At 54.0% G+C, this 15012-nt stretch overlaps 4 protein-coding genes across 4 annotated transcripts; 1 reads left to right on the top strand and 3 right to left on the bottom strand.

The window, feature by feature from the left end:
• Positions 1–76: 76 nt before the first annotated feature.
• On the bottom strand, positions 77–2822 carry FIBRA_05842 (uncharacterized protein; the record flags this gene model as incomplete). The annotated part of the gene is made up of 4 exons (XM_012327589.1): positions 77–103; positions 165–428; positions 478–1893; positions 1953–2822. 4 exons carry the CDS (start codon positions 2820–2822, stop codon positions 77–79), a joined length of 2577 nt encoding a protein of 858 aa, XP_012182979.1.
• Positions 2823–5994: 3172 nt separating this feature from the next.
• On the bottom strand, positions 5995–6974 carry FIBRA_05843 (uncharacterized protein; the record flags this gene model as incomplete). Its single annotated transcript, XM_012327590.1, has 8 exons — positions 5995–6054; positions 6111–6181; positions 6243–6270; positions 6370–6624; positions 6698–6760; positions 6813–6845; positions 6897–6909; positions 6961–6974. The coding sequence occupies 8 exons, from the start codon at positions 6972–6974 to the stop codon at positions 5995–5997; spliced, it is 537 nt and encodes a 178-aa protein (XP_012182980.1).
• Positions 6975–7568: 594 nt separating this feature from the next.
• FIBRA_05844 (uncharacterized protein) lies at positions 7569–9584 on the top strand (the record flags this gene model as incomplete). Its single annotated transcript, XM_012327591.1, has 1 exon — positions 7569–9584. The coding sequence occupies one exon, from the start codon at positions 7569–7571 to the stop codon at positions 9582–9584; it is 2016 nt and encodes a 671-aa protein (XP_012182981.1).
• A 426-nt stretch (positions 9585–10010) lies between these two features.
• FIBRA_05845 (uncharacterized protein) lies at positions 10011–13431 on the bottom strand (the record flags this gene model as incomplete). Its single annotated transcript, XM_012327592.1, has 17 exons — positions 10011–10047; positions 10102–10259; positions 10324–10411; positions 10472–10490; positions 10546–10729; positions 10896–11154; positions 11211–11452; positions 11511–11547; positions 11584–11590; positions 11652–11681; positions 11738–11746; positions 11803–11822; positions 11879–12201; positions 12251–12392; positions 12484–12730; positions 12787–13183; positions 13270–13431. The coding sequence occupies 17 exons, from the start codon at positions 13429–13431 to the stop codon at positions 10011–10013; spliced, it is 2361 nt and encodes a 786-aa protein (XP_012182982.1).
• Between the last annotated feature and the right edge of the window lie 1581 nt (positions 13432–15012).

Below are 15012 nucleotides of genomic sequence, written 5' to 3' on the forward strand. Positions count from 1 at the left end.
ACCCGGTCTTGTATTGCAGGTGACTTCGGAGTTGCTGGCGGCGGGAGATTCAGCCGCGGAGACGGGAGTGGCTTCATCAGCGAAGGCTCTGGAACCACTGGTCCTATGACGGGTTCGACTGGTGCTGTGACTACCGACAAGAGCGAAGTATCTTGACCAATCACCGAAGGCTCATCCTCTTCCGCCCCAAAAAGGACGTCTGCGAGTGCACGGTGCCTGCGACCAGGGCTCGAGAGCGGCTGATCCACCGGTTGATGGTCGTCCGGCAAGGCATTCTCCGCGCTTAGCATAGGCGACGAGTTTGCGCGTGGAGACTCAATACTGTCCACAACGGAATCCAACAATGCGCTTGCCTTAGACTTTTGTTCAGCAGCTTTGGAAGTAGAAGCAGTAATAGCAGCTTGAGGTTGCGGCGCGGGACTAGCCACCTGGTATAGCTATTAGTAAACAGCGAAGAAATTATAGGCCGATGCTTACCCTATTATCAGTCCCAGTGAACGAGTAGTTTGACTGTGACGTTGAAGGTCGTCTTTTTCTCAAAGACGAAGCCCGATTACGACCATCCGGGGTGGTAGCTTTAGCCATCGCAGCGTTGATTAGCTTGTCCTGGACTGCTACAAAATCTCCTTTAGTAAGCCCCGTCTGCCGCCGCACCACATCCTCAATGTCCACGTCGTCATATGGAGAAGTACCTGGCGTGGAGACGTTCGATTTATCAACCGCCGAAACATCGTGCCAATCCGTGTGTTGAGGATCGAGCGAACTGACAAGATCGAATAGCCTGTCTTTCTTATGATCCTCATCCCATGAGTGATAACTAGAACCAACAGACTCCATCGAAGACCTAGATGAATTTGCAATGGGAGAAAGTAAAAGAGCGTGAGAGGAGCCTAAGGAGAAGGATGAATGGTGATTCTGCTTCGAAGAGCGCCGGCTCGCGCTCTCCCCGTTCGTTGTGATGTATTCCGGAAAACCTGCGGCAGTGGGCGACTTCTGTCGATTATGTGTAGGTGTCGGAGAGCGAAGTGGGCGATTCGACATCTGGACAGGCGATCCGAGATCCGTGCCAGACATCGCAGAAGAGGGTCGGTATTCCGAGTCTGTACCATCACCGTTTAGTCCCAGATCTATCCAGGAAGAATCAGGGAATGTAGGTGAACGGTGTGACCTCGACATTGACCTGGCCCGTTCCAAGGAATCTGTGGTCACTTCAGTGATGCTGGTGGTGCTGGCATTCCTGCTATGACCAGACACGCTGCCATTCCTGCCCACTGCCTTTCCACTGGCAGGGCTAGATGAAGTATTCCACGTCACATTGGAGGGAGTGACGGGTCGAGCTGGTACACCAGCGAGGGACTGGTACGTAGGGCTTGAAAGAGGAGAGAAAGGCCGTCTCCGTGCCTGGCTAGGCGAATCGGGAGATTCCGTCGTCGTAGGAGAGCTGCTACCATTACGTTGCCGATCCTCCGGAGTGAATCTCCCATTCGTGCTCCGGTTGAAAAATAGGGGCGGCGTTGAGGGTATAGTGGGAGTTGCAGTTTGGGAGGTCGATTGATGAGAGGTCGATGCAGTTGAGTTGCTTCTGTAAATAGACGAAGTAATGCTTTGGGTTATGACGGGCGATAACGGATTTCCGCCGGGAAGACGAGGGGAAGTAGCGCGGGGAGTTGTCGACGGGGTTAGATCGTCTGCGTCGAACGTCGTATCACGGGGGGTCAGCGGTCTAGGCATACCAGGAAGATAGCCAGGCAAGCGAGGGGTCGGAGAAGTCGTCCGAGAGCGAGGAAAGGGAGATGCACGCTGCGCATCACCTTGAACTGCCTGATCATCAGGCGAAATTGCAGTCACAGCCTCGTACTCAACTGGCGAGATAAGGGGAGAATTTCGTCCGAGCTGTTGAGACATAAAGTGCATGTAAGTGTACGATGTCAGACAAGTGGGGGATGACGCACAGTGGTGGTCGCAGGTGTGCTGAGGTTACCATTGGAAACGTGTGCAATAGGTGATCGCTCCATGACAATCTCATCATCCCCTTCCTCTTCAAGCTCGCGGATCGCATCATCCAGAGCTAATGACGCACGCGTGCTGAACGTTTTGGTCGCAGCACCGTACTCCGATCGCGACTCTCCCGAGATAGACCCTCTGGATCGCTGCCTCTCAAACACCTTGTCATTGTTTGGACTCGAGGGCACGGATACTGTGTACGTGCTGCCGTCAGGTGTGCTAGGGCGCAAGCTGTCTGAGTAGACAGACACATTTTGATCCGCCCGAGCACTGACGCTGGCGATTGTGCTCATCGACGAGTCCGAAGGTGTGACTGACGATATATTTCTGTCCCTACCACTCCGCCTGGTGTTCCCTGCAGAGCGGAGATAAACCTGGTCGCGTAGCTTTCCCGAGCCGAAAAGATTGTTACTCATTCGCCTCGATACGTTTGAGCCCTTGGTGGAGGACAGTGATGAAGTTGAAGTTGCAGTGTGTAAGACTGAGCTGCCAATCGTCGCCGTGGACCGCACTGATTGGCGAGGTCCCGCAGCTTGAGATCCTGGATATCCAGCTCCAAATTTTGATGACATATATTGATGACTGTGCTCACCATCTGTTTCCTCCCCACTATTCCTCCCCCGAGAACGAGAATTCCTGGCATGGAGGCGGCCTAGAGCTTCGAGTATCATGTCCTCTTCCTCTTCTGATACTTGATTATGGGACCCTCGAGCGCGTTGTTCAGCAAACTTGGACTTCAGCTCGTCCAACGCTATAGGCGACCCAGAAGATGTACGCAGGACACTGAAGCGGCGAGTGAGGCTATACCATTCCAACATAAGGATACGTGTTTAGATGAGGGATGAGAGAATAGATAGGTTTAGTGTGAATGGAAGCCGGAACTTGAAATGAGGCATGCACTCACTCTGGCAGTATCAATGACGTGCGAAAGTCGTCCTCAGGAGGAAGAGAGGGTGAAAGCTCCGGCAACGGCTTGACGCGCAGCGGTGCGGGCACCTGGCTGCGCTTGGCTTCAGACTTTTTGCTATGGGAAGAAATGGAAGGACGAAATAGGCCCGGACGAAAGGTGCGTGTAGGGGAAGATAAGTGAAATCGGGCAAGCTCAGCAATGGTCAATCAGACAGTGGTTTACGGCGTGCTTACCGCAAGCGATTCATGGGTAATTGTTCTCGGCTCACAGTCCTAACACTCCCTCAATTCGGTAGCCTCGTTGCAAACACGTTGAGGTGGGCGTGACGTTTGGAGACACGGGCGGACCTGGTAGCTCAGATGGACCTTTGGGGGAGTGTGTATGTGGCGTTTCACAGGCCCACGGCGTGGTATTGAATATTTGAATCAGAGTAGCAAAGTAACCTAGCGTCCGAAAGATAGAATATGGATATGTGAACCTGAACTAGTAGAGGAAACGAGCGAGCAACGTGTTGTACACGAGTTGGGAATCGAACAAGCACCGCGGCGGCTGAAATCAGGGCTTCTCCCGGTTTTCACCAGTTCATTCAAATTTCCAGATGCAGCGAAAGAGTCTTGAGCGACACAGCCTCTGTTCTTCAGAATGTCGAGCGGGCAGGGAGGAGAACGGGATGAAGATGAGAAAAGCCAGCGAGTGGGTGGCTGCGATCTCTCTAGCTTGACCGCAACCATATTGCGATGCCTTGTTTCCCGAAACGGGTTGCGGATCTACAAGGCAAAACAAACGTGTATTGCGGGCGTCTACGGGGTTTGAAGTGCGCCTCCCATAAACTTGATTTGTGATATGTTTAAGCTGGAACTGTAACGCCGTTATGGGGCAATCAGAGGTAAGCAACATAATGTACGGCTCCATGTTCTGGTGTCTACTGCGATGTGAATGTTTAGAAAAACCTCCATGCTGAATCCTCAGGCCCCGGGAATTCTGCCGGATCGGACTCTTCTTGTTCGTGATTTTGCGGGTGACGGTGGCACGGTGAAATACCCACCAAACATGAGGGCTGCCATTGCCTCGAGAGCTTGAACCTGCACAGCTGACAGTCGTCGTGATGTGAGCGACCGTCTCCGACTGCGCCATACGTCTCAGAGACACAGTTGAACCGTCGTTTCCAGCTGGAACAGTCCGGAAGGGAAACTTGAAGTACCACTATCTGACATCTATCTTCTGACATCTACCTTCGATGACCACTGCGTCTGACAGGAATTATAGCTCAGTAAGCTGCATACCGGCTGGGGTATACCCGCCGTTCTCGTGCCGCTCCAATGCCAACATTCTCCCTTGCAGAAGCGACAGCGCACTTCTTTCGATTTCGTGATTTGAGAAGTAAGACGCGGCCACATGCATAGGAGCAGCTAAATGATACTGGTGATCCCCCGTTCGGCGTTCCCCAACTCCCTCAAGTACAAGACGCTGTGCTTCTGTGCCAGACCGCTGATATTCTGGTGGCTTTGATGTTTCCGTCCCTGGGTCCCTGCAGATATCCTGATGGTTCGTGGTTGATTAGCCCATATGGTACATGTTCCATTCACTCGCTATCTGCTCTCCACACTCATTATGTCATGACCCGCTTTCAGCAAGCACAGCAAACGGGACCACAAGATGCGACCTCAAGCTGCTATAGTATTCGCCACCGCACCTCACCTGATCCTGCAGGTGGTCGCATGTATGCTGACCGCCCGGGGCCGGCCGCTGCCACCATGTGTTACAGGGTATGTTCAATTTTATTTGTGGATAAAGTACTGGCGTCCTCCGTTTTGTCTTTCGGAGGGGGACAGCCAGCGCTTCTACTTCTGTGAAATGTGTCTCTCTCAGCTGCTGATCAAATCGGACAGACGGCGAAATTCGTTTAGGGAAAAACTTGTTCGGTGATACCATTGCAGCAGGTAGATCATCTCGTGTTTTTTTTTTCCTGGGAAATGGTTTGCGGTTACATGGATATGTGACCGCTCTGCCTGCGCCGACCATTACCCTCTAGAGGTAATCTCGCTCACATCCGATCTATTTAGAGCATTTGCCACTGATACGATCAGCGGGAAGCTTCTGAGAAACGGTTCAACTCTGATGCCGCTAATTCCCCATTTCCCCCGCACCTTGGTGCAGATCACAGTATTGGTGCTCATCGTCGTATAAACTCCTTGCGGCTCGACGAATCCAGAGCATCGCACAAATCACTCGCGCCGATGATGAACAAACTCGACAGCATGGGATAGCGGACGCTGTTTCGTATCTTCTTGTTTCTCCTGGACGGCATGACATCGACCATTATCCCGAGCAGCCCTAACTCCCAGCGCGAGCGTTGCCACATGTTCCTCTGTCTCTTCTCTCTGGTACTTTTTGGCTTCCGGATACAGTTTTAAATAGGCAGCTCTGAGCTCCTGTCCTGGTCTGTCTCCGTTGCCGCGTTTTACTCCAATCATGGGTGGAGACGATAAATACCTCCTTTGACGTGCAACATCATCCCTCCGATTGGGCGTCACCGAACTCATAATCCTCACAGTACTGTCCGTTTACTCTCCGCGCTGTTCAACGATTGCCATTCTTGGCTACCAGCATACCGGAAGTAGTATAGGATAAAGAAGCATCCTATCAGGCTATGAGAACCAGTTTCGCGCGCGGTATTAGTTATGTCCATTTGTCATATATCGTGGCTCATCGAATGTCTGAATATCAATACACACCTGAGACAAGTGTAATGTATGATCGTCATGAATCGTGCGATGCTCATGATTAACAGGAACAGCGCCTCCGCCACATAGTGGACTAGCAGTCAACAATAGGCCGTCATTTGACAGACAAGTTTGACGAGACTACGATAGTGCACTTGCGACCTGACAGCCCCTCAGGAACCCGTATGTAATCAATTTCGCGCACAGATCAGACATAATGGACGGTTGATGATACATAAAGTACATCTTTGCTTGGTAGAATTACATCATGCATTATATTGGAAAGCGGCGTCTCAAGCGCTTGCATACCTGTAAGCAGATTAGGACGCATAAACCTGAGGTGGTTAGTTAGCCCGCTCACTTCTTTGTCCACTCCTTAGCGGTCGCTAAGAATTTCCCATGATCATCCTTCATTTGCTGCAAAAATACTGATGAGACGCCTGGCCAAACGCGCTATCGGGAAGATCTCTTACCGCCGCAATTTCGGGTTCAAAGGGGTCGTCTGGACTGGGATTGTTGATTTTCTCCTGAATAATAGCGAGGACTACGGCAATGAGACCTCAGCGTCTCGGATATGCCATCAGATGCCCATACAGCGGACGTACCTGAGGACAAAGTCACCGAGGGCTTCCACTGTCATCGCCTCAAGACGTAAGCATACCGTCAAACCGAAGAGAAGGGTACAGCCGCCTTTGGCGACGGCAGTAGGGGTGTGGGAAGGATGGAACTCACCTGGTCTCGCAGGACAGGAACGCATATGTGCCCCTCCTCGTTGATTCCGGGGTGGTAGATCTTAGTGTTGAATGTCACCTGTGTCACGTACATGTGGTGCACCAAGCGCGGATACGCCACACACGATACCCGATGAGCACGAAGGTCGAGATTCTGACAAGAATAGGGAGAGCACACCGAAGGCGCCTTGAAAGGGAAACTCTCTGGTAATGTTAGAGTAAAATGGTACGTGCCGCCCTTGTACGGGCTGTCCGGCTGTACGTCAGAATGACCAAGAGCATCAAAAATCAGAAAAGAAAGGCAGTGCCAATAACTCATGGACACGCACAGAAGCCCTAATTGCGCATTTCCACTCGAATAAGTTGTCCTCGAGCGGCTCGACGGTCAAGCCCTAGATGAATGCGAAATAAACAACAGTGCCTCACTCCATGCAAGTCTCGCACCTCAAGGGGCTTACTTGTGATGTCGGTTAGTTCCTACTCACAGGTGAGCAGGGACCCGGAGAGCAGCGACAACGTAAGGTGCACCTTCTGGATGCGGCTAGCGGTGTATCAGACGCGTGTTATGAGCGAAAGTCGAGAGAGAATATACCGCAGCGCTGTCATTTCGAAATCTGATCCTGCAGGCGATGAGCGAGACGAGCGCAAGACGAAATGAGCGGCTAGCCGCAGTGGCGTTGAATCAGTCGCGTCCTTGTCCTTGTGGCGGAGACCGCACGGGCGCTTGTACCCACCCGTCTTTCTTGTACCCTAACAGATTACAATCCCTGGCTCTTGGGTGTCGCGCGACGGGCTTTGCTTTTGTTCGGGAAATATTTTTATCCGTCTTTTACTGAGAGAAATACTGAGGATAGCTGTGAGGCAGTTTTGGCGGTGCATCTCTGGCACTAGCTACGCTGTCTTAGTCGACGACTCTCTCGCTCTGAAAATATCGTCTCTGCAGCGCAAATCATTGCCCTGTTGGTGTAAATCTTATGCGCAAATAAGGATTCAGGGCATTCCAGACTATTACTTTATTCCTATTCAAAGGTGTGTGGTTGATTGGCAGTGACTCATTCCGGCGAGTCAATTCAAGTTAGGGCATCTGCTAAAAGCCACACGCCATCCACACTCTAACTATGATTCGTTCTCTTTTCCTTCAGATGAACTATACCCCAGTCTGAAGGCCGTGTGATAGGGCAATCAACACGTTAGGTGATTATGGAGGCACCCAACTCTCCCCGTGAACCCTCTCCACCAGTCCTCGTGATCACCCCCGTCAATCCTCCGCAAAACCGCAAAAGAAAGCATACAGCAATCTCAAACACTGTCGCGTCCTCCCCCGCACCGTCCGATCCTGGTGCGACGCCCACTGCTGTTCCCGAGAACATTGTTCTCCCAACGCGACATCTAGATCTCATCTCCCGGCCACGACTCACCATCTCCCGACATCCTTCGTTCGTTCCCATTCATCCTGGCTCCCCGTACTATACTACAGAGCCACTATGTAACAACCGTCTCAATTTTCGATATACTCCTGCCGGTCTTGCTTCCGAAGGATGCACGCTGCCGTTCAGGACGATCGAGTCCGCTCCTACGTGTTTTCGAGTCTCCTGGGAAGACAGGAGTACATTCATCAAGGTGACTCAGGACGGGCTTGGGCTGAAGGGCGAAAAAGGGTTCCGAAGCGCGCGCTGCAACGCGCCGATTCGCGAGGGAAAGTGGTACATGGAGGTGAAGATCGAACTCGGGGGAGGAGAGAGGGATCCAGAAAGCAAGAGTTTGGAAGGCAGTCATGTTCGGCTGGGATGGGCACGGCGGGAGGCCCCGCTGAACGGTCCGGCCGGGCTGGATGGGTACAGCTACGCATACCGCGACAAGACCGGGGAGAAGGTGAACCTGTCCCGTCTCCGTCCCTATGGACAGCCTTTCCGGTCTGGAGACGTCATCGGTATGTACATCTCCCTCCCTTCCCCGCGTCGGAAGCCGGACAAGAAGGACCCTCACGACCCCGCGCATTTCAAGCGCGAGCGGATCGCGATTGATTTCAAAGGGCAAGAGTACTTCGAGTCCCTCGAATATCCCCAGTCGAAGGAGATGATTGCGCTCATGGGCGCGAGCGACCGCGCGAAGGCGACAAACTCCGGCTCGATGCCATCCTCAGCGACGAAGAAATCCGCAACGGTCAAGAATCTCCCCTTGACGGCGCGCGGGAACAAGGACAGCGTGCGGGAGCCCGCCTCGCTGCGCCCGCTGCCCACGCTCGGGGCGGACTCACACATCGCGTTCTTCGTGAACGGCGCGTGCCAGGGCGTCGCATTCCAAGACCTCTTCGACTACCTGCCCCTGCGGGCGGCACGAAACAAGGCGCAGGAGAAGAAGCGCGCGAACAAGGAGGGCTTGCGCGAACACCGCGAGAACGCATGCGACGACGGCACGCTCGGATACTACCCCTTCATCTCGCTCTTCAATGGCGCGCGCGTGCGCATCAACCCCGGCCCCAACTTCGACTTTCCCCCGCCGCCGGACGTCGACGCGCTGCTCGCGGGGGCCGACGACGCCGCCGCAGACGTCAAGCCGCCCCCTCCGCAGGCCCCGCGGACGTGGCGCCCGATGTGCGAGCGCTACCAGGAATTTATCGCGGAGCAGAAGGCGCTCGACGAGCGCGAGGAGGCGGAGGCGAACGGGACGCGCCAGGCACGCCCACCACCCGCCGCGCACGCCCCGCCCGCAGCGAGTGACAGCGCCCGCAAAACGACCGAGTTGGACCCGGACGAGGAGAGGGCGAAGCTCGAGGCGCACAGGGCTAAGCGGCGGGCACAGGCCGCGGCGCGGCGCGAGCGCAAGGCACGCGCTGCGTTGGAGGAGGCCGAGGCGAAGCGGCGCAAGCTTGCGGAGGAGGAGACAGCGCGCGGGGCGAGCATGGACGTCGACGATGGCGCGCGCTTTGGGCTTTCTGCCGTCGCCCCGGACGTGCCCCTCCTGGAGCTCCCGCAGGAGTACGACGAGCGCGCGGCTGACTCGCCTGCGCCGACGGTGGATGCGCGGCCGGTGACGCCGCACCACGACTCGAGTGCGTACAATTCCGAGTACGATGTGGACGACGAGAAGGACACGGGTGCACAGGATGGGCCGGACGATGTCGGTGACAATGACATGGATATGGATGACAGAGGCGAGCTGGGCGTCGGGAATGGCGTGTACATGTACGAAAAGCGGGAAGACATAACCCAATGAGTGGTGGTACCGTTGTTGCCGTTTACATGACTTGCGTTCCAGGCTAGCGTGCTGCAATTTACAGAATCTATTTCCTGAGTGTAGGGTAGGTTGTTTGTATCAATCACCGCATCTAGTGCCACTTTATTCCCCATCCTCAACGCCAAGGTGGTGCCCGCCTCGATATTGCAGAGGGGCATCATGCAATGACCTCTGGAAAGGATTGATAGCTAGCCAAGTCGCTACAGGTAGAATACAGACGCTCCGGTGGTGAGGTATCATATTATTGTTTCTACCTTCCTAAGATACCAATAGTGTGACATCCTAATTTGCACGGTCCACTTCCGTCCACGTTTATTGAAACCATAAGTTACCTACCAGTGACGTCACTTCGTACACCTCCATAACGGCGCCCAGCGATGAGAGATGAGCCCCAATTGACTCCAATCAACTCCATCGGGGCGGCGGCGCTCGGACAGCATAGCTGCAATGAGACAGAATTAGCACGAACCACAGCGACCGGCGCGGGACGACTCACCCGACTGTTCGTCCGCCCCCCTTCTCGATCTCGACCCGAATATTAAACACCAGCTCTCCGGTGCCCCGGTCGCTGCGCACGGCACACCAGTTCCGCCGCCCCATGATGTATTTGCTTTTCGGCGACTGCCCGTTCGTGTCTTTGTCAAACAGCGGGATCTTTCGGTTGCAATGCAATATGAGCACAACGTGGGTATGGTCGCGGAAAACAGGACGAACGCACCATCGTCTCGTCTGTCTGGAGGTGATGCAGCGTCCGGTGTGTCTTCGTCGCGAGGGTCGACACCATGGTGAGCACACCTTTGGGCGGCCTGTGGGTGATGCGTGCGCGTTAGATGTCGGAGAGGCATGCGGAACAGACAGCCACTCACGGCGTATTGACAATCGCGCCTAAGTTGGACGTCATGAGCAACCCTCATCGCGAAGACCGTCTAGGACATCTTACTAGAAACGACGTTGATCATATACCGATGATCCATCGCCGGCGGGATCTCCGTCTCCTTGCCTTTGCGCAGCGTCTTTAGGAGCCCGACAGCCGCGCAGTGCACGTCGCCAGACAGGAACGTCACCCGGACGCGCTTTTTCTGCGCTATCGCCTGTACCTGTTCAATAAACCAGTTACGCTCGCGCTGAAGATGGGAGCCACGTCAGCAATCTGCGCTTCTGCGCCGGAGCCTGGTCTTGCCTTGTGCGACTTGGCTGTCCAGTGGTCGTTCTGGTCGGACAGCCGTCAGTCAGACGTTCCCAGGGCACATGCACATCTGACGAGACGGCATCGCTCGTCAGGTCACGCACCAAATCATCCAGCAGCTCCGCATCCGAGTTGAACTTGTTCACCAAGCTCGCCAGCCCTAGCGCCCCTGATTTCCCCAATGCCACCAGAGGATTCATTTTTGATTCCAACACGTTCTCGAGGAAGACCATCCGGGGGTACGCGATTGGGATGCCGAGCTGAATGACGAGATGCTGGACGGTGCCTGGCAGGGCGCATATACGATCCAGCACCACCTGGTACTCTTGCGGACTGCACACCCTGTCTTTCTTCCTCTCCGCCCTGTGTTGCATGAGTCCAAGCGCGGTGACATTTATTCACAAAAGTCAGAGACGCACCGGCAGTCAAGCAGCAGCATCCAGACCTCTGGTCCTAGATACGTGACGATGGAGTGGGAGGGATATGGAATGAACGGCCCCCTTGCGCCAAGGACGTGTGACTTGAACGGATGTGCTCGGCCGTCCCGTCCATCCACGTCAGCTACGGTGAAGCTTGATAAAAATGAAAAGTTAGAGATGGCGGAAGGACGCACTGCAGATGAAGCACTGGAAGAGGAGAAAGTAAAAGTACCCCCGGGTCCCTATCCTAGACACCGAGACGGTGAATAAACGGTGAAACGTAGTGCGAAATAAATTCACATTGAAAACACGGACGATCCCATAAGCACGTCCGGATCTGTCAGCAAATTAGTACGGCAAGACAATCACAGACAAAAACCCTACGAACAGCTCCCGAAACCGTCAATCTTGGATACGTATACTTGAGCGACTGTTAAATACGTGCCATGATGACCACAGGGCTCACCAGATCTATCACGGAGACATATCAGCCTTACAGTACTCCAGAACTGCATATATGCACTCACCATGATCATCTACAATTAAAGAGCAATTAGCTGATTTCAACAGGCGCGTGTAAACAGCATCACACCAAGCATATTGACCATCGGTCTACAATGACATCCATCAGCTCCTCGCACGAAGATACTATCAGAGCCACAACTCACATTGAGCTATTCGCCCTCGCGAACGCACCACTCCTGAACGTCTGGCAATAATGGTTGAAATAAAACCTGTCGATTGCCGTACACATCTCGTCCGTGACGGCGTACGCGCGCTTGCGTTCGCCCTGCGGGAGGTTCAGCCACTCTTGCATCTCCGGCTCGCGCACGACGCCGTCGCAATAGAGTTGGTCGCCCCCGCCGACGAGCGCGTGGAATGGCTGCGCCGCATGCTGCTCGAGTAGATCTACCCAAACAGGGTCGTATCCGCTCCGGAACCCAGGCCCGCAGAAGTCACTTGGGTTCACACCTGCACTGAAGCCATTGCACTAAAGGCAGCGATAAGAAGGGAGGAGAGGTAGGGGAGACAGTGCGCACGGAGTAGGCAGCCCAGCGCATATTCTGCGAGCGGGCGGGGACATGGAATTGCATCGTAAGTCCGCTGTTGAGACTGTAGTTGATGCGCATTTCGTTACGGCCGAGTGGAATTTCTAGCATGAAGCGCCAAAATGTGTTGGTGCTGTAGGATATACAGTGCGAATTGCGTGAACGAATTGGCGAGGGAGGAAAGGACAATTGAAAGGAATATATTCGGCCGAAAAGATGCTTACCCGCCAGGTCCTTCGTATACGTATATTTCTTCCCCATGAGCGACTTTGATAATTGTATCAGGGCTGTGTTCCTGTTCTGATGCGCACTTGGCGCTCGACAGGGGGTCGGCCGGATGGGGAGCAAGGTCGACGGAGTACCCGCGGTGGGACCTGGGGGTGCCGTTGCCCGGAGTCCTGAGCGGTGCGTTAGGGTCCCAAGAATATGTGAGTGTAGGAGTTGGGTCGTAAGAAGACCCGGCGTCCGCAGCTATGCAGTTAGTGATTAGAGACGGGGAAGCAGCAAGGCAGGGCGAAAACACTCACTAACGACCATAGCCGCGCCGAACCAGACGCTGTTTTCGTTGACGGTATCATAGCGCAGGAGAGGACCTGCCATGAGCTGGAGGTGGGGATTCATCTGTGCCACCTTGTAACTACGGGAACGTTCGACGGCGGACATGCGGGCAAGCTGATGGGTGACGGAGGTTGTGGAGGGCGTGCGCAAGAAAGCGGACTCCTTCTGGGTGGGACGAGGCGAGAGTCGCCTCTCGGAGAGAGTGTCATCTTGTGTTACACGCGGCCAAGTGAGGTCGTCAACTGGAGGGGGAGATGGCGCGCCGGTGTCGAAGGAACCAGGAGAGGGTGGGAGGGGATAAACCTGCTCGAGGGGCTGGTAGAGCCCATCCGGACCTCTCTGAGGAGACCTTCGGCGGTGATCTTCCTAGCGAACGTAAAGACGGTGTGAGACCGGGAGGTGGGGAACAGAGGGGCTACGAGCCTTTTCCGCGCGACGTCTTGCATGCCAACCTGCGCTATCCATGGTGGACTGCTGAGATTGATGTCGCTATTTACTTGACGTGCAGTACGAGAGAGAGTAAAGTAAAGGGGGACGGGTGTGGCGAGAGAGACAAGAGGCGGGCGCGGACGAGGTGGCCGGAAGAGAGAAACGAATCGGAAAGGACGAGCCATCTGAGAATGACAAGTATTTTAGCTTTCTCGGCAAATGACGCGGGGCGGGAGGCAGCCTATGACGGAAACAAAACAGATCGTCCGCATGGGCCGCGGCCGACCGGCCCTCATCGTCCATCTCCATCTGAGCTGTTCTTGTCGTCCCGTCGGAACTGGCGCAAGGCCAAGCAGCAAACAATCCAAAAGCCCTCTCTCGAGGCGCGGGAACAGCAGCACCGTGCAATTGACCGACTCGCCTCACATTCAGAATGCACACTGGGCCAGCCCAGTGTTCACCAGCTTGAGGGAAGACACATCTGACAGTGTTCAAGCAAACGCATTACATCCCTGACGGACGTATTGTACATGAAACTATTATGTAGGGCATTATTTATGGTTTGTGCTCGAGTTGACACCTGTCTGAGCGTCACTGAAACTGATATACCTATCTACTTATAGCTATGAGATAATGTAAAACGATAGTGGAGTACACGTAGTTGGACATCGACAACATTCGAAAGCATGGATGCCATGGTTTGAAGCAGCTGGAAACAGCTGGATTCCGAGGGGGGGCTGTCTTGTGCTCCGTCCACACGGCCACCATCTATAGCTTGCGGCGACCCACGATAGCGGCGGCTCTTTCGGAGGGAGTTCCTCAGGCTTTCGCGCCGAGACTTCCGAGTCGCTCACTGTGTATACAAGGTGTTGCAGATAATGAGTAAATTCAGTGAGATACAAGGAAAGGAATAAATCCAACATATGGTTAGGCCTGGGGGCGCCCTGGCCCGAGATGGTTACGCGACCGTTCGACTTTGCCATGGGATTCGAATCGTGTCGCTGGGCACTCACTCATCTTGTCTCTTGTCGAATCCTGTTTATCGGGAGAGGCGTTTGCTGCCTATGGCCCGTTTCAGTCGCTCGCGAGGAAGCCTGTATACTGAGCTCCTTGCGCCTTGCCTGCCTGTTCAACGGTGGCTCGACTCACATCCCACATCCCGCGCTTTGCCCACCTCACACTCAGCATCCATGTCAGAAATTTCTGACCATGATTGCAATGCATTGCAATTGCAAATAAAGGACAAATAGATGCAATTTGATTGTAATTCAGTATTATGGTATTCTCATTGTTGACAGTTGGATTAGGATTTAATTGGAATCTTGTCATAACCAGATGAGGTTCTGATTGTTTGAGCCTAAATTTTTATTTTCGCAAATCTAATTGGTGTGGGGCTGACGTGCTACAAGTTCTCAAACCTACCGCGCCCGGTAGGTTCATCTGAAATGGCATTTTATTACTGGAGAGGTATAGTCTCTGCTTGACTGTAAGGGTGACCAGTGAGATGTGATTCATGCCGCACCCAGTATGACGCCCTCCGTTTTTTGGAGATTCCTGCCTGCCGAGCCGATTTGGAGGCTGACGGAGCTCAGGGGGTCGACAAAAAAGAATTATATATCTGGCAGGTAGAGGAAATAGGAGTGAGCACTCTCCTTCTCGCACCTCAAGGATCCCGCCAGGTATGTTATTCTCAGAGAGCGCACTCTCTTTCGTAGCTAATGTTACAGTCTTATGGGGGGTTTCTTTTCTTTGTCTGACTATTCGTC

Source organism: Fibroporia radiculosa (assembly GCF_000313525.1).
Source record: "Fibroporia radiculosa TFFH 294 genomic supercontigs, scaffold5239, whole genome shotgun sequence".
NCBI lineage: Eukaryota > Fungi > Basidiomycota > Agaricomycetes > Polyporales > Fibroporiaceae > Fibroporia > Fibroporia radiculosa.